At 37.2% G+C, this 20,491-nt stretch overlaps 1 protein-coding gene across 6 annotated transcripts in view; it reads right to left on the bottom strand.

The window, feature by feature from the left end:
- PPFIA2 (PTPRF interacting protein alpha 2) overlaps positions 1–20,491 on the bottom strand; it is a 329,308-nt gene that overhangs the window by 117,876 nt on the left and 190,941 nt on the right. For all 6 annotated transcript variants that reach the window (XM_061125227.1, XM_061125217.1, XM_061125256.1 and 3 more), the window contains one exon: positions 8,318–8,539. In XM_061125227.1, the coding sequence (XP_060981210.1) occupies positions 8,318–8,539 (222 nt within the window). The remainder of the gene's footprint in view (positions 1–8,317; positions 8,540–20,491) is intronic.

The raw sequence follows: 20,491 nt of genomic DNA on the forward strand, positions 1-20,491 counted from the left end.
AAAAGGAGCAATAATTCTAAATACTATATTATAAATATAATGTTAAATATTACATTAAGCAATAATTTTAAACCACATAATTCACAGATAACATGGGCATAATTTTATCTTCCAAAGAGCTTAGATGAGAATTTATTAATAGGCAGATAACCTACTTCTTTGAGATACTGGGGAAAATCAGCTACAGAAGTGGGCCTGGTGTGGTTTTCTGATAATTTGGAAAACTCTTTTACATGGTGGTGGTTTAGTCTCCAAGTTGTGTCTGACCCTTGCGACCCTATGGACTGTAGCCTTCCAGGCTCCTCTCTCCATGGGATTCTCTAGGCAAGAAAGCTGGAGTGGGCTGCATTTCCTTCTCCATTGTTGTATAAGAAGCCTAACACTGAGGAGATGGCGGAAGTTTCCATATGTTACTATCAAGGTCTCTTTAATCACTTGTTCCTAACCGCTCTCTGTTTCTCTCCCACAGGCAGAGCCAATCCTGCCGCACCCACAGAATAGATAAATTCTCTTCCTGTTTTCCAAAAGAAGTAGAAGCCCTTAAATGGACAGCCTTTCAGCATCCTGAACTTCCCTCAGCAGCATCTGGAAATTTAACCACGTCCACACATCCTTAACTTCTACCTTTCACTTTAGAACAGGTATTCTGCCTTCTCTCAAAGTTTGCTCATTAAATGTATTCTGGGTTTCATGCTTTTTCTACTGCAGAGATCTTGATCACTTTTTTTTCTCCTGAATTTTCAAGGTGATAGTAGAGGTAAATCCCAAAACAATAGCTGAGAGAATGGAACAGGCTTATAAAAGTTTTGGTATACATTAAAGGTGGAGAGCAGAGGAAAAAGAGGTGATTCAAAGAAAATAAAAATAAAAAAGATAAATCATTTGCTTGACTACTGTCCATAACTGAACTGAAACTATGAAACCAAACTGTTGGGGAGGGTAGGAAGATTCACCGTAGCTTTAAAAATAAGTAAGCAAATTAATTTATCAGGTAATTAATAAAATCCTAGAGAAATAGCAGCTATTCAAAAGAAAATGTTATTATTGCAAACCATTGCTTGGATCATTTGTGGAAACTATGTACATGGTCATAATAATGATGAATGTAATAAAGAGTCAGACATGACTGAGCGCGTGCACACACACACACACACACACACACACACACAATAATGATAACACTGAATGTGATTTTGAGATGAGTATAGTGGAAGGATGGATGGAAGAGAAAGGAAGTGAAGGAGCAAAAGAGATAAAACCCTCTTGCTATTATATGATAGCAAGACATAGTGGAAATGAAAGTTGGTCAGTTGTGTCCGACTCATTGTGACCCCATGGACTACAGAGTTCATGGAATTCTCCAGACCAGAATACTGTAATGGATAGCCTTTCCCTCCTCCAGGGGATCTTCCCAACCCAGGGTTCGAACCCTGGGTTCTTTGCATTGCAGGTGGATTCTCTACCAGCTGAGCCACAAGGGAAGCCCAAGAATACTGGAGTGGGCAGTCTATCTCTTCTCCAGCAGATCTTCCCAAACCAGGAATCGAACTGGGGTCTCCTGCATTGCAGGCAGATTCTTCAGCAACTGAGCTATGAGGGAAGCTCATTCACATTTCTTAAATCTTATCAGTTTACACACAGAAAGGTTTTATTTTATTAACTAACAGTTGTAGTTTTATAATTAAAGTTGTTGAAAGTAATTGTTTTATTTTTAATGTATACAACTCTTCTAGACCTCACAAAAAACATATGTTGAACTGTTGGCTTTTTTAACAAATAACCACAAATGTAACAATGTGAATAATACTTCAACAGCAGTTGCTATTTCTAAGTAGCAAACATATTTTTAGAGAAATAAATTAATTGATATGGCTCTACTTTTACAAGTATGCTTTCATGATATATAAAAACATATTTTTTTAATTTTATTTTCATTAAAATGTCTGTTCTTTTGGGAATTCTTTCAGTAATAGCATAATCCTCAATTCTATCACCCACTAGTCCAAATAATTTTTAGGCTTATCAAAAAGCAATACAATTGTTTGCCAAAACTACCTATGTTAAAAATATCCTTCATATCCAAAATCAAATTTATTTAAGCCAGCATCTCATATTGGGAATTTACACTTTATCACATTAAACTGTTATAAAGGAAGTTATAACTGACATACTAATAGGGCTTTTTAAGCTCACCAAAAAAAGGAAGTCAGTGAAAGTTTCCTTTCAGAAAGCTGGTTCTTTTTAAAATAAAGGTAAAGAACTTGTGAATTATAAGAATTTGTTTTATGATTATACCAAAAATGTTTTCTATACCTGTTTTAAGTTAATAGGATTTTGACCTCCTCTAGTTTGGAAGTTACATGCCTCAAATACAAAATATAGCTCTTTAGTAAATATCACTTACACAGGCAGTTATATAAGACTAGGGGCAGTTCTAGACAACAGCGGCACTCCTCTGAAAACGTGTCTGCCTGTGGAAGGTATAGAGCTGCAATAGAATCTCAGACTCCAACCTCACTCCTAGGAAACGTACACCCCCAGAAGGAAGGAACAAAAGGTAAGTGATCACAACCACATACAAAGCAGAAGGGCAACAGCATGTCTTCCTTCCTGTAGAATACAGCAAAATGATTTTTTGTATTCTTTTGAAATCAAAAAGCACTTAAATCTCCTTTCTGTCATTACTACTATTGCAACTAGTAACACTTCTGTTTTAAATGCAAGCCTTTGAAGGGCATGAACCAGGTCTCAAAGTACTTTAAATACCTCTCACAGAAGCCTTTAAGACTTTAGGAAATGTCAAACAACAATTAATATAAAGGTAACATTTTTTTGGCTCAGAAAGTCTCAGAGCATTTCAGTCTTTAAAACTACAACTGATAATTTTCTTAGACATCTAGGTTAAGTTTAAATAAGAGAGAAATACCAAAAGTAATGGCTAAAAGGATTGAAATTAGGCTTTGTTGCCTTCTTTGACTACCTTAATCCTGCTGAACTTCAAGACCAAATTAACACCTACTTGGTTATTTATGTTTATACTAATGTTCAAAAGTGTGAAACTCAATTAATCCATCAATTTGGCAAAAATTATCCAAATTATTTTTTCAACAGTATATACACTTCCCTATATCATAGCCATCCAAACAAAAGCTACTATTTAAAAAACTCTTCCATAAAATTTAGACTTACTCTATTTTCTATATTTTTTAGTCCAATGATGGTAGGGTTTTCAGAGTATTCCTTCAGAGTGCCTACAATTGTTAACTGTATTGTTGTATATCATATTGCTAATTTCATTTTCATTCAGAACTCTGGGAATGTTATAACAATTTTGTAGCCCAAGAAAAAATTCTAAACCTAGTTTACATATATAAATGTCTTACAAAATTCAGTTAAAGGCATACATGTGCTTCTTCAGAATGTGACTATGAGGTAGCACATACTTGCTTTTAATCCTAGGTTTTGATACTTATTAGCTCTGTTCTAGGTAAGCATTGCTCAATTTTTCTATGTGTCATCTTCTTTTTCTTAAAATTTGGTCTTTGGTTGGGATATTAATACCTACTACATAACATTGTCATGATACAATATTGTAAGTGCCTTGCATGATGTCCTATCTATAATATACACTCAGTAAATGCTAGCTTTTTTATTATCATGTACAATACTCACTCAAAAAAGAATAGCTTATTATTATTATTTATTTATTATTTTTATTACTATTATACCTACAATTACTAATAGCTGACTATGACATGTAAGAGTTATTGGATGGGACTTTGGTATTTCACTTTTAATTCAATGATTCATATCAGAGATTCAATTTACAACTGCAGGCTGTGTTGCCAAAAATACATTTTGAATTTACAAGTTGGAGAAATGTCTTTTCACTGTGTATTACGAAAAATTCTAAACAAGAAAGCTTTTACTAGTTCCTGAAAACTTCAGCCTAAACAAAGGAGAAAAACTGTATAAATAATTAATTTTCTCTTGGCTTGAAGGCTATAAACTATACTTTATTATATCAAATACATGTAATTCTATAATAACTTAGAGCTACTAAAGTGCAAAAATATAACTCCATGTTTCAGATAACAGAAAAGATTAAATTATATGTACTCATTCATACAATCACTTAGTGAACATTCAGAGGTCTTAAGAAGTTGGAGTGATGAGCTGTGTTTATTCATAAAACAAAATATAACTGAAATACTTCACAGAAAATTTTAGCTCTTTATTTATCAATATGTTTAATGAGATATTACTATCCAAATACCTAACTAGTAGCCTTTTTTAAAGGGTGGAGAGGTAATTCAGTCTCCACCATGAGACTGACTATATTTTCTAGTGTGAGTCCTGTGCAAAGCTTCAACCAAGCCCCTATTCTAACAGGCCACAGTCAATTTAAGGAGCATTTATGATGAAACTTCAAACAGAAATAAAGTTTGAATAGATTTATTTCTTGACAAAGAATATTTGCTAAAATAGAGTCTGAAACCATTAATGAAAGATAACCACACAATTTGTTTCAGATATATTTGACTATGCATATGCACAGCAACTGCATTTCAGTTTTTAATTTTATGGTCAATTTTTCCTATTCTCTATTTTTTTCTTAATTAGACAAAAACTATAGAGATAGCAAGGAGAATCACCTTATTTTGTTTTCTACTTAAAAATCTTGCAAGCTAGTAGTCTTTGTAGCTTGCAAGCTAGTAGCCAAGGATACAAAGCAAAGTCTGAAATATTTAATATTTATATGATACCTTTTGAAAGTACATGATTTTCATATTTTTTTGCTTATAGAAAAGGTAAAAAGCTTGATAATATAGGAAGCAGTTATAGTGAGCTGCATTCTTTTTGATGGCTGCTATCACTGAATAAATGATTGCATCTTGCTGATTTCGAAGCTACCCCTAGTGTAAGAAGCACAGATTCTAAAGCTGAATAGTCTTGCATTTTTTATGGTGCTGGGAAGTGGGGAAGTGGTGTGTTGGGAGAACAGTGGGTAGGCCTTGGACAAGTTATTTACATAACCTGAGAAAAATGGCACAATTAGAAGTATCTTCCCTATAGGATGGGAGAAATTAAGGAAATTAAACATAATGCATCTGTAATAGATTCCAAGGTTGCTTTTCAAGTGATTTCTAGCAGCAAACCAGAGTCCCAGGGCCTATGACCTGGATCTTACAGGAAATAATTTATTTGGCCTTCACAGTGTCCTTAATACACACACACACACACACACACACACACACACACACACACACACACACACACACACACACACGATGCATCCAAAAAGACAGGTAGAATATAGGTTCCTTGTCCAGATCTCATTAACCCTACCACGTCCTACTATATGTAGATCCTCTTCACACAGTTATATTGCTTGCCTGGGCTCTAGAAGCATTTGTGTTTGCACCACTCTCCTTCAAATGTGAATGATGAGAAATATTCCTTTCTCATGAAACCTTTCTAAATTATAACTACATAGAAATTATAGAGCTGATAAAAATAGTTATATTTGAAAAGAATTTCTTGTGAAAGCAGAGCACACCTTAGCTATTGAAAGGAATTCCTAATTTGAACAAAAACATCCGGCATCAGATATATGACTGATATTTTAAATCTGACTCAACTTTTTGTCACCTACATCCAAAGACTATTTAGAATCAAAGTTTTATTTTTACATAGGTCACAAGAAACGGGTAGCTGGGGATACTGGGCTCTATCTGCGAGTGACACTGGATTAAACAAGTGTAAATAGAACAGGTGAGTCTTAAGTGAAAACAAAACGAAACACTGATAATTCTGTGGGACTAAGAGATGAAGAAATAGAAAATGAGAAAAAGTTCAAGAAATGGCCCTGGTGGTTCACTGCTCAAAAATCCTAGCATTCTGTAACAGTAATATAGAAGAGAGGTTACACTTCACCTACTTCATAAATTCTCTGAGTTTGAGTGGTGGAAGGAGTGAAGATGAGAGATGCATTTGTGAACTGTTAATTCATACGAAGGCGGGCATGCATGCTAAGTCGCTTCAGTCATGGCTTACTCTGTGTGACCCCATGGACCATAGCCTGCCAGGCTCCTCTGTCCATGGGCTTCTCCAGGCAAGAATACTGGAGTGGGTTGCTATTTCCTTCTCCAATATAAAGGCATAGAGAGCAGAAAATCATTATCTAAGCAGTGGCAGATTGGTCTCTCACTTCATGGATCATCTATCTTACTCTGAGATAGTAGGCATTCTTTGCGGACATATTCTGATTTCATCCATGCCTTTCGATGTTTACACCAAACACTCATAAATATCCATTCTTTCAACAAAGAGCTTTTGAGTGCCTATTATACACTCAATAGTTGTATATGTGATTAAAATAGAGCAATGAACAAAACTAGACAAAACACAAAATCCCAGCTCTTATGAATATTTATGTACACTGGAGACGGAGGCATATGACAAACAAGTAAATCAACAAAGTATATGCTGTTGTCAGATGGCAGCAATTCTGTGAGGTTTTTAAGAAATGTAAGAAGGAGGGTGTATATTTATAAACACTAGGCTTGGAGAACATTCCACTGAGAAGACATTTGAGTAAAAAGGAGAAGGAAAAGAAAATGCAACAGAATAGATGTGGCTTAAGAGGCCACAGTAACTGAACTGAATGGATTAAAGTGCAAGAGTAGTAGATGAATTCCAAGAGGTCAGACGGTGGTAGTGGAGATGGTATGATTGTAGACCGATGCAGGGACCTTGCTTTTACTGTAAGTAGAATAGGTAGTCATTGAAGAGCTTCCAGGAGAAAGTGACTTGAGCTGACTCACACGGTAACAGGTTACTCCGGCTGCAGTGCCGAGTACAGACTATTATGATACTCCAATGAGAGATGATTGCTGTGTGGAATAAGAAAGAGCCATGAAGACTGGGGCAAGAGGTCATGTGACAGATATATTCTGAAGTTGGAAGTAATAAGATTTGTGGATGAATCAAATATAGAGTGAGTAAAAGAGAGGTACCGAGGACAGTGCCAAGGTTTTTGGTCTGAACACCAATAGTAGTATTGCCATCAGCTGAGATAAGTAAGGCAGCAAGTAAGTCTGACTTCTTAGGGGGAATATCAATAAACCAGTCTTGAGGATGTTAATTTTGAGACACCCATTAGAGATCTAGATTCAGGCATCTGGAAATCAGGAGAGACGGATAAGCTGCAGATATAAATTGGGAATCATAAGGCCATGGGTAGTTTTTGGAGCTATGAAACAGCATGAATTTACCAGGGGAGTTAAGGCTGGTTGAGGAGGGAAGACATTCCCTGGCTGGGGGTGAGAAGCAGAGCCAGCAGAGGAGCTTGAGACAGGGGCAGCCAGTGAAAATGCAGGAAAATCAGGGAAGAGTGTGGTGTGCTCTTAGCAGGGTGAGAAAGCACATCGGGAATGATATCAAGTGCTTCAAAGGGCTGAGAAGTGGCTCCTGGATTTAGCAACACGGAGGTCAGACTAAATAAGAACAGTTTGGATGGGACTGTGGAAGCAAAAGTGTGACAGATAGAAGGGGCTCAAAGGAGAATTGGAAGAAAAGAACTGGACAAACAGAATCAACTTTAATAATAGCTAGTTAATGAAACACAAAAGATAAAAAAATTTAAAATATGATTTAAAAGAACATGGAAAATGGAAAATGTGAAAAGTCAAAGAAATTTCAGAAATGTAGATAACTTTTCTTTTTAATTAAATAGAGTGATAAAGTGAAGATTCTAAACTTTGCACTTTAGTTGGTAAGATGATTCGGCAATGTCACAAACAAGACCTCTCCTTGTAACTTTTGACATAAAGTACTCTTTTTCAAATAGATGAAGTGATGTTATGTTTAGAAAGAACTGAATATATAGAAAAAGAAAGGTTCCTACTGTCACACATGTACATTCACATTCATAGATACAAAACCAAAATAAAAGAGAAATTTTTAAAGTAATGTCTGTGGGTATTCCCATCTGCTGAGTATAGCAATTCATTATTCATATGCAAATCTAGAGTTATTTAAAATTAACAGCTTAAAACTTTTAAAAATTCATTAAAAGACTAGTTTTTATTACTTTTGAGACTTGATACCAACATTTTCTTTCTGTACATATTGAGAGGAGTGATGAAATAAACTATTTTTGCCTTAGTGAATAAGTTTCATAACTAACATAATGTATTCCAATTTATGATCTTTTGAGAAAATATAAGTATATGCCATTAGGGGAAATTATGGGAAAAACATCTCAGAGGCAGCATTTAGGGAGCAGAGACTGAAAGTGTTATGAATCACTTACCTCCCTAATGTCCCTTTGATACTTGGTGTTCATTTCCTCTGTTTTAATGAGGTCCTTTCTTGCTGTCTCAGCTTCCTGTTCCACCTCTCCCACTCGGGAAGAAAGGGCTGCTAAACGTTCTTTCATTTGGGCCATTTCATAGTTTTGTTTTTCAAGCAATTCTTGTAGTTCAACTATTTGACTTGTTTCATCAGTTGAGTCTATAGAACCATTGGACAATCGCTGTGGAAAAAGAGAAAGAAATGACACTTAGAATTGTCTACCTCTTTAATTTGAAATCCATGAACTTAAAGATTAAGACTGATAAAGATTTCATACTGAACAGTAAGAACTCTAATAGAACTAACTTTGGAGGAAAACTAAGCTTCTCAGAAAACTCTTAATTGACATTAAAATATAAAAGTAGACCAGTAATTTTCAAATAGGTTAAAAAATGCATTTGAACTGGAAGGTACTATACATACACTATACACAGTTTAGCACAAAACACAGCTAAACCCTAAACATTCATTAAATGTCAGCTATTTTTAATCAATTACATATGAAATTTACTATAAATAAATAATACTACATTTATGTAACACAGCATATCATTAGTAAGAAACTATGTAATATTTTCTATTTTTATTCAAGATCCTTTATGAATTTGCAAGTCATTTTCAATGACACTCAGTAAAAGAGCTTACACAACATTTTTCTTTTAAATAAGGTTATTCCTATTGTGAATCTGACCTTGTTGGAACAAAGGTATAGCATAGAAAAGTCTTGCTTTCTATATTGCTATCAACATAAAAGTTATGAGTCTGCATAATCCACAGGAAAGAGGCTGAAAGAGTTTAAATAATTTGAGACTGATTTTTCCTCTTTTTGATGGGGCTGGCTGGAAACCAGGGTGATCCACGTCTTCAGAAGGATGCCCTACAGCCAAGCTGCAGGAACTGGGGAGAAATAAGTGCTAACAGAAAAAGATCACAATCAAGTAGAACTAGGAAAGTGTGGACAGAAAGCAAAGAAAGTACTATCAATTCTGCCAGAATGCCTGTTTGAGAAATGTGAATTTGTTCTAGCATGATAAATACATCAAGGAACAATTTGAACATAATGTAATTTGTGTTTTCTTATGTAAAGTCTCATTCTTGAGAATCACTGGCTGAACGCAGAAAAACAGACTTTGCTGAATCAATCAGTGTTGGAATATATTAATCAAAATGCCACACTTGCTCATTCCTCAAGGATCAAACACCAACCTCACACTTCACTGAGCAGTTCTGGTTAATCCATCCATATCTGTTACACCTGTCTGATTTTACTTACCCCTCCCTCCACCACTTCACAACAGTTCACACTTATACCCCTTCGGACACCCACTTTAATAAGCAAAGTTCACATTTTTTTCAAAGTAAAGAGTTAAATTTATCATAGCAGTTACGGAATTCTTAACCATTTAACATGGGTAAAACTGTACATCCAGTTTTACTACTTTTCAATTTCTTTTTGAAGTCACTAAGCTGTGCTGCAAACCCCCTTCCCCCATGAGCTCTGTGTTTTTTATTTTGCAACTTTGCATAACTCATGACACTTTGGAATGCAAATGTCACATTGGACAAAAGGTGGTGCTAGTGGTAAAGAATCTGCCTGCCAATGCAGGAGACAAAAGAGACTCAGGTTCGATCCCTGGGTTGAGAAGATTCCCTGGAGGAAGGCATGGCAATCCGCTCCAGTATTCTTGCCTGGAGAATCCCATGGACAAAGGAGCCTGGTGGGCTACAGTCCAAAGGGTGGCAAAGAGTCAGATAGAACTGATGTGATTTAGCATGTGCGCAGATAGGAGAAAAGGAGGACTGCATCACAAAAGATAAGTGAGAAAGATAAAACAGAGAGAATGGGAAAACAAACAAATGGCAAGGCGTGTTGATAAGTCCAGTTACCTAACATGTGGAGAAACAGTCGGATACATCAAAATTAAAAGGGCAGAGAAAGACAGTCTTAGCACCTTAAGATACCAGCTGGATCTGCAGTTAGTACTTCGAACATATTACTGAATTTCTGTATTGCAGGTGCCAAACTTCTAATTACCTAGTAAAATGGGTAAGAGACATTACAATTAGGTAGGGATTTTGAAGAGGAACCACAGATCAGTTGACCAGATGCTCCTTCAGTCTTGATTCCCTTAGGGGCTGGGACTGCTGCTCACTGAGGGATCAGAGCTGAGAACATGCCTAGGAATTGCTCTTGGTGGAAAGGAGCTGCCTTCCCAAAGTTAAACGTCCTTGCTGGGGTATGCATTACCGCATACAACGCAGACCAGTATTGTGTTTGTGCTCAGTCATTCAGTTGTGGCCAACTCTGTTTGTGATATTATGGACTGTAGCCCGCCAGGCTCCTCTGTCCATGGGATTTTTTTCCAGGCAAGAATACTGGAGACGGATGCCATTTCCTACTCCAGGGGATCTTCTTGACCCAGGTTGATCTTCAACCTGTATCGCTTGTGTCTCCTGTACTGGCAGGTGAATTCTTTACCGCATAGACCAGTAATATTGTGAAACTGATAAAAATCCAACATTCTAGACAGTTTTTAAGAACACAAAACTGAAACCATTGATTGTGACCTTTATACATAACATTCACAGGCAAGTCTGGATCAGTCTCTTCTGGGGTCACAGCTATGAGTGTCCAGGAGTCTTAGGCAGAGGCGTGGGTCACCGGCGGTCTGCTGCAGAGTTGGGGGCACTCAGCGCAGCATATTAAATGCAGAGACATTACTTTGCCAACAAAGGTCCGTCTAGTCAAAGCTATGGTTTTTCCAGTAGTCATGTATGGATGTGAGAGTTGGATTATAAAGAAACCTGAGTGCCAAAGAACAGATGCTTTAGAACTGTGGTGCTGGAGAAGACCCTTGAGAATCCCCGAGACTGCAAGGAGATCCAGTCAGTCCATCCTAAAGGAAATCAGTCCTGAATGTTCATTGGAAGGACTGATGCTGAAGCTGAGACTCCAATACTTTGGCCACCTGATGCAAAGAACTGACCCTGATGCTGGGAAAGATTGAAGGTGGGAGGAAAAGGGGATGACAGAGGATGAGATGGTTGGATGGCATCACCAACTCAATAGACATGAGTTTGAGTAAGCTCTGGGAGTTGGTGATGAACAGGAAAGCACTGCATGCTGCAGTCCATGGGGTCTCAAAGAGTCAGACACGACTGAGCAACTGAACTGGTCTGAAATATGACATAATTATCTGTACATTGAACTGGGAAAAGCCAAGTTACATTCATTAGACAGCAATTGAGAATTGATTTAGGAAGAAAGGCTAGAGCCAATTGCCAGTCAGTTATGTCCAAATCTGGGATCACTGAGGTATGATATTACTGGGTTTCTATAATAACAGCAAATTTTTTTGAACTCTATATACCACCTATAAGTAAGGAGGAAACCTTAAGCTTTAACAGAATTTCTACCTCTTCACATTGAGAATTTTCTCTAGTCAACTAGAAAAAAGGAAAGTTTTAGAAACTATGAAAATTAGAAAATAAATATTTTGCTTTGAAAAATGTTTTATGTTATTGAAATATTACATTCAAGATTAAAGTCCTTAAGAACTTTGGAGAAACTGAGACTTAGGGAATTACACAAAGCTGACTTGAATTAAAATGCAGAACTTTGAATTCACAGTTCATTTCATCTATACTTTATTATTTTTAGTTAGGACATATAAATCTAAAGGATAAATAATACACGTTGGATGGTATTGACAAGTACCAAGAATACAGTTGTGTATGTGTGTATAGCTATATGAACATACGTAAAACAGCACACACACACGTACACAACCACACAAATATGTATATAAATTCTACAAATATTTGTTCAGTGCAACTGATTGATCTTAATTTTCTAATTAGAAAAATGATTATTCCAATTTTGTGCACCTGAAGTCCATTAAAAACTTATCTAAAAATTGCATAGTTTTAATGGGCTCAAGGTGAGAGAAATTTAAGTAAATATAAACAGTAATCAGACAACGAAAATAAAACAGTTTCATAATGTTAACATCCTTAATTCCTTTAAGTTCCATTAACAGATGTGTATTACAAAGTCTTTATGCTACTTTGGAATTTTGGACTATCCATGGAAATTTTTTGAACTCTCATTTTTATCTTCTGAAGTACATGAAAGTGAAAGTTGCTCAGTCATGTCCAACTCTTTGTGAATACAAAGAGTAGTTTTTGCCAGGCTCCTCTGTCCATGGAATTCTCCAGGCAAGAATACAAGAATACTAGAGCATTATATGTTTAAAAAATATATATATTTCATCTATTCAAATAATCTTAAATATATTCTGTGCTGAGTTTAATATATGCTTTTATAATTTCAGAGTAGAAAGATCATTTTAAACCTGTGATTTAGGTCTTGAAAAAAGAATATATAGCTTTTATTCCAAATTGTTATTCTCTTGATCTAATACCCTTGCAAATATTTGCTTTTATTCCAAGAGATCATTGTCCTTCTCATTTTACTTTAAATTTTCAAATTTGGATTTGCCTCCAAATCCAAACTAAGATTGCATTTTCACTAGAATAATGAAAGTTATAGCTTCCAGGTTTACATACACCCCCCTCCCTCCTGGCCTTCCATTCCACCCCCACCTCCCCTCCCCTCCCAACCATCCAGTCACCCCAGAGCACAGTGCTGGCCCCAGTGCTATGCTGGGGGTCCCCACTAGCCATTCATTTACACATGGCAGCACATATACATCAATCTCATCTCCGGTTTATCCCGCACCTTATCCCTACCCTAGCGTCCACAAATCCAGTCTCTATATCAGCATCTCTATTCCTGCCCTGAAAATATGTACATCTGTACCATTTTCCTAGATTCTACATACGTTAATATACAACACCTGTTTTTCTCTTTCTGACTGACTTTACTCTATACGACAGACCCTAGGTCCATAACAACCTATTGGGTACAGAAAAGGAAATTGAAGCACAGAGTGTAAATATTTCCCTTAGGGTCAAATTACTGAAATGTCGTAAGATTACGATTTGAATGAAGGCATTCAAGTTTCTGATTCCTAGGAGTCTACTCCTGTCACTCTTTTCTTATTTCTTTTGTTGATTTTCTCTCTCCTTCCATGTTTTTGTTCATTCTCTTTTGTTCATTTATTGTCATTTAACCATTCATTAAATCTACTTGTTGTTTGATTTACTCATTCAGTCAATCACCAAGACTCTATTTGCTTTGCTTCTACCATATGCCAGACACTAGGCTGAATGTGCTGTGAGGCAGGAATATGAAGATTCCTGCCTAAACACAAGATAAGGTGGGAAAAAAGAATAAATCAAATAAAGCGACCAATTAATAAATGACACCACCCTAATTACAGAGAGCAAAGAACTAAAGAGCCTCTTGATGAAGGTGAAAGAGGAGAGTGAAAAAGGTGGCTTTAAACTCAACATCTAAAAAATGAAGATCATAGTATCCAGTCCCATCACTTCACGTCAAACAGACGGGTAAAAATGGAAACAGTGATGGACTTTATTTTCTTGGGCTCCAAAATCACTGTGGATAGTGACTGCAACCAGAAAATTAAAAGACACTTGATTCTTGGAAGAAAAGCTATGATGCACATAGATAGTGTATTAAAAAGCAAACATATCACTTTGCCGACAAAGCTTTGTATATTCAAAGTTATGATTCTTCCAGTAGTCATATGTGGATGTGAGAGTTGGACCATAAAGAAAGCTGAGAACCGAAGAATTGTTTTAGAACTGTGGTGCTGGAGAAGACTCTTGAGAGTCCCTTGGACTGCCCCAAGATCAAACCAATCAATCCTAAAGGAAATCAGTCATGAATATATACTGGAAGAACTGATGCTGAAGCTTCAATACCTGGGCCACCTGATGTAAAGAGCCAACTAATTGGAAAAGTCACCTGATGCTGGGAAAGGTTGAGGGCAGGAGGAGAAGTGGGTGATGGATGATGAGGTGGCTGGATGGACTCAATGGACTCATCGACTCAATGGACATGAGTTTGAGCAAACTCTAGGAGACAGTGAAGGACAGGGAAGCCTAGCAGGCTGCAATCCATGGGGTAGCAAAGAGTCACACACAACTGACTGAACAACAAAAAAAATAAAATTCATAATGACCAGATAGCATTTAAGCAATGTGGATTCCTAATGCTTCAAGGTTATTGCTTTTGGGCATCTTAGCCTGCCTAGACTGTTTTTATTTTTGTTTTGAATCTCCAGCACACATATTGCTTTTTAGCTCTCAAAAATCAGACTTGACCTCAGATTTCAAATACTGTTCAACAAGTAACATTTTGTCTTTGATTTGAAATTCTCCAGTACAGATTTCACAGCTTTTATTTCCAATTCCACAGTGACTCCTTAAACCTGTTTTGCTATATATAAATCATCTATTTACAAGCCCTACAAACCTAGAGCCTAGAACAAAGCACTAATATTTGTACTACATATGAGTTATTCTCAACTATGACCACACATAGAATCCTTGGAAGAACTGAATATAAATATAGAATGGAAATCACTCTATATTCCATCCAATGGTGGGGTCCAGACATATAATTATTGTTAAATCTTCCCAGGTAATTGCAATGTTTAGTTGAGGTTAAGAACCACAGACCTCTATTATGCAGGTACTTTACTAATAACTATATCCAACTTATTTATTAAACCTAAAAAACTCTCTGGCAAAGAGGAAAGCTTCAAAACAATAAAAGGATTGATGAAATGAATTTTAATAAAAGATCTGATAATAGACCCAAGAAATTAGTACATTTTATCCTAATATCAACTAATTATTTTTAATGTCCTATTTCAGATGGAATGACTTGACTTTACCTCTTATTTAATTAACTACTTATAAAAGTTCAAAGGCACAGTTCTTAGAATTACTAAGAGGTTAGCAGGTTTGCTGGATGCCATACTAGTGTTTAGAAATCAACTGTACCTTTATATGCCATTATTAATTTATTTAGAAAAAATTAAAAGGAACTAACAATCACAATAGCAACAAAACTGTAAGTACCTAGACATAAATCCAACAATCTTTAAGACCACTATATGAAAAGTGAAACAACTGTACTGAAGAACATAAAATAAATGGGTATTCCAACCATATTACAAATGGCAAGACAATATATCATAGAGGTGACTATTCTTCCAAAATTCATTTATTTACTTAAGCAATTCCCATGGAAATATGATAGGGTTTTAAAATGGGACTTCAAAAACTGTTATTATAATTAAGCTCATTAGAGCTTAATCAGGATTTAGGTAATAATAGTTAAAATAGTGTGGCATTTAATTATTTAACATACTCTTATTGGACTTTCCTGGTGGCTCAGATGGTAAAGAGTCTGCCTGCAATGCAAGAGACCCAGGTTCCATCCTTAGGTCATGAAGACTCCCTGGAGAAGGGAATGGCTACCCACTCCAGTATTCTTGCCTGGAGAAGTCCATGGACAGAGGAGTCTCGTGAGCTACAGTCAAGGGGGTTGCACAGAGCTGGACACAACTGAGGGACCAACACTTTCACACTTTCACTTTCAGAGCTTACCACGGCCAGGAGCTGTTCTAGGTACTTAAGCCTGATGAGGAATAAAGCAGGAACTTTAAACCTCATGGAGTCTATTCTTAGCTAGAGCAACAGACTATAAATTATAGGTATTATAAATAAATGATTATACTCTATATTAGAATATGTTAATGGCACTTGAACAAAGGCTTGATGGAAGAGAGGGAAATAGCTACACAGGTATCTGGGAGAAGGGCATTCTAGACAGAAGGGAGATCAAGTCACAAGTCAACAGGGAAATGGTACTGATAAACCTATTTGTAGGGCAGGAATAGAGACACAGACACAGAGAACAGACCTGTGGACACAGTGGAGGAAGGAGAGGATGGGACGAATTGAGAGAGTAGCATTGAAACAGATATTATCACATGTAAATGTTTACTAGAAGGACTGATGTTGAAGCTGAAACTCCAATACTTTGGCCATGGAACTGATTCACTGAAGAAGACCCTGATGCTGGGAAAGATTGAAGGCAGGAAGAGAAGGGGATGACAGAGCATGAGATGGCTGGATGGCATCACCGACTCGATGGACATGAGTTTTAGTAAACTCTGGGAGTTGGTGATGGACAGGGAGGCCTGGCGTGCTGCAGTCCATGGGGTCGCAAAGAGTCAGACACGACTGAGCGACTGAACTGAACTGAGTTGAAAATAGATAGCCAGTGGGAAATTGCTGTATAACAGAGGAAGCTCAGCCTGGTGCTCTGTGACAACCTAGAGGGGTAGGGTGTGGTGGGGGGATGGGAGGGGGGATCAGGGGAGAGAAGACGTATGTATACTTATGGCTGATTAACAGTGTGGTACGGCAGATATCAACTGGCACAAAGGAGTCAACAGGAGGCCAGTGTAGCTGGGGTGAGGGAAGAGGTGACGTCAGAAGATGAGGGAGGTCACATCATGTAGTGGGCATGCTCCGTTGCTCAGTCCGTTTGTACTCTTCGCCACCCCATGGACTGTAGCCCGCCAGGCTCCTCTGTCCACGGAATTCTCCAGGCAGGAATACTGGAGTGGGTTGCCATTTCCTACCCCAGGGATCTTCCCAAACCAGGGACTGAACCCACAGCTCCTGCAGCTCCTGTTACTACTGCACCACCTGGGAATCCCCATAAGTCATGTAGAGTCTTGTGGTAAATAGGAAACATTTGCAGAGTTTCGAGTATATGATTGACATGTTCAGATTTAGGTTTTAAAAATCACTGATTCATGCCATGTTAAAAAATAGACAGTGAGAGTCCCTGAGAGAAGCAGAGAGCCTTGGAAGGAGTCTGACTACAGTAATCCAGGTGAGAGATGATAGTGGTTTAGGGCAGAGTGCTAACTGGAGGTGGTGAGAAGTGGCAGATTCTAGACATATTTTGAAAGTAGAACAAACAGAATTTCTGTACAGTTTGATGTGTGGTATGAGACATAGGTGGCTCAGCTGGTTAAAGAATCCGCCTGCAGTGTGGGAGACCTGGGTTTGATCCCTGGATTGGGAAGATCCCCTGGAGAAGGGAACGGCTACCCACTCCAGTATTCTGGCCTGGAGAATTCTATGAACTGTATAGTCCACGGGGTCGCAAAGAGTCGGACACGACTGAGTGACTTTCACTTTCACTTTCATGAGACGTAGGGAAGACCTGAGAGTAACTCCAAATTCTTTAGATTGAGCAACTGGAAAGGTGAGATTTATATCACCTGAGATAGAGCAGATGCAGGGAATTTTGGAGGGGAATTTCAAAAGATAAGTTTTTTTGACATTTTAAGGTTCAATGTCTTTTAGATATATTAGTGGAGATAGATGTTCAAGAGGCAGGTGAATATATATGCTTGGTTTTAGGGTCTGAACTAGAAGTAAAGATTTATAAGTCATTCGCACACAGATAGCATTTATGATATACGGATGATTGAAATCACTGAGAGAAAAGATGGAGGACTAAACCCCTGGATTATCCCAACATTAAGAATTCAAGAAGAAAACAGGAAGCAACTCTAAATAGAGTATAATCTATAAAAAACACTGAACTACTATGCTGTACATCTGAAACTAATATTAACATAATATTTGCATCAACTATACTTCAATAAACAAATAAATATTAGAGCAAGATCTGACCATGAGAATGTAATCTTTCTTGAATCTGAAGAAATCTTGGAAAGTATATAGGAGTTTCTATTTTATGGGAATAGGAGTTTAAAGCAAATTTAATGCAACTCTCATTGAACATGAATATCTAGATGCATTAAAAAAAATCAAGAAGAATATTATCCAGGAAGGGAGACGGAGACAGAATAACTGGTGGGGTAACAGAAAAACAGAGTATATTTTCCTGTCCTGCAAATGAAAAATAAAAATGAACCTAGAAGGAAAGAATAAATTAAACAGTTATGCATCCACACATGCATGCTCAGTCGCTCAGTCATGTCCAACTCTTTGTGACTCCATGGACTGTAGCCCACCAGGCTCCTCTGTCCATGGGATTGTCCAGGCAAGAACACAGGAGTAGGTTGCCATTTCCTCCTCCAGGTGATCTACCCAAGGATCAAACCCTCATCTCCTATGTCTCCTGCATCAACAGGTGTGTTCTTTACCACTCAGCTACCTAGGAAGACCCGAACAACTATGACGTTTACTCAAAAAGGGCTGAGCATTGGTCACTGTATTTAGCAACATAAAATCAGTGATGATGGTAACAGGAGATGTTCCTGTGCAGTGATGGAGCAAAGACCTTCCTGGAGTAGGTTTATAAAGAAAGCAACCATGGACAGTGAGTAGACCACTATTTTGAAGAATTTTGCTACATAGGGGAGTAAAAAATGAAGCAATATCTGATTGTATAAGTAGGACCAAAAGAGAATTTCTTTTGAGTTGAAGAACTTAGTATGTTACAACAATGGGATATACAAAGAAAAAAAAGGAAGACAAAGGAGAGCACAGTAAGAATTGCTGGAGAAGGACATGTGACTAAGGGACTTTCTTGACGGCTCAGCAATAAAGAATCCACTTGCAATGGAGGAGACGCAAGAGATGTGAGTTCAATCCCTTGTGGAGAGGAGCCCTTGGAGGAGAAAATGGCAACCCATTCCAGTACTCTTGCCTAAAAAATCCCGTGGACAGGGAGTCTGTCACATTGCAGGCCGGACAAAACTGAACATGAGCATGCACACTTGAGCAGATGACCGGGGAAATACCGACGTGGGTGTAACATGGTTTTCTTTGTCCGAGGTCTTTTTTTTAAAGTTCTTAAAGGCTTATGCTTCTGTCTGAAAAGCTCCTTCATGCTTCTAGATACCTGGCCAGATTTCAAACTTCATAAATAGTCGTATATTTCAAAATTCATGAAATCATGTAGTTTTTATGATACCTTTTTTACCCATGTTCACGTTTAATATTTATATACTTGTTACACTATTTATCTTGGCTCCTCCTTCTCACAAGCTATGTGACTTAAGAGCCAATAATCCTTGCTCTACGAATCTCACAGGGTTATTACAGAGATCAAATAAAACAACTATATAAAAGCACTTTTGGAAACTGTAAAGGGCTTTACAGAAGTTATTTATCTTGTTCTCATTGGCATGTAGCCCTTTTGTTAATGAGGCTTATGGACAACACTGAAGAACAGTCTGCCTATCTTTAAAATTCCAGAGCCACTATTAGGGAATATTTTTCAGAATTCTCATCTTGGCGTGTGCAATTCTCCTGTGGATTAATAAGATTTTTGGTCATACAAATTTAGGAAACACTGAATAGCATTAATATGTAGTCCTGGGGAATTTGAATAAATACTACAGTAAAGATAACAGTTCAAAATTGTATAGCATAATATATCTTAATATTCTCATCCCCAGGAAATCTCTTTTTGGGGGGAAATGGGTTCTATAAAACACCCATTAAATTTCTGGAGAACTATAGCTTTATGAGAAACGTTAAGATGGATAAACCCTACCAAAGTGAAAAATAAAATTAGGTCAATTGCAAACATCTGAATGATAATCTTAAAAATTCTCCTGAATTGACTTAAAGATCAGACAAAACAATGCCCAGGGAAGGAAAAGTACTTGTTCTTCTCTGTCTCCCTACATGAAAGCAGAGTCCTTGGCACAAAAGAGACACTCAGATTATACCAACAGGACAGAGGTAAATGAACAAACTTTCTGTCAAACTCTTGTGAATCAGTCAGCCTTTTAAAGTCTGAAATTATCCTCCTTCAGCAAAGATGTGTTTATCCTGCTTCCCCTGGACCTGGGCTAACAATACAACTGATACTAAATCTGTTATTAAAGATAGAGGAGTCAATTTCACTTCCCATCTATTGAAACCATAGTGAAACATAAAAACCCAGTCACTGCATTCAAAGGGTTTGTCTTGAACTTAATAAGTCTTCACACAACATTAGAAGATTTTTGCTTCTTATTTTTGCCATTGTTTATAAAAGATGGCTTTTGGTTATAATCTTCCTCTCCTATAACTCAGCTCCTATAAAGCTGATACAGGGTAACTTCCTGTGCCTATGGATGAACCATGAAACAGCCTAACCTTGCCTCTTCTGGGCCCTTTTCTAGCCAATCATAGACTTCTAGGCCACTCC

The sequence above is a fragment of the Dama dama genome, chromosome 3 (genome assembly GCF_033118175.1).
Source record: "Dama dama isolate Ldn47 chromosome 3, ASM3311817v1, whole genome shotgun sequence".
NCBI lineage: Eukaryota > Metazoa > Chordata > Mammalia > Artiodactyla > Cervidae > Dama > Dama dama.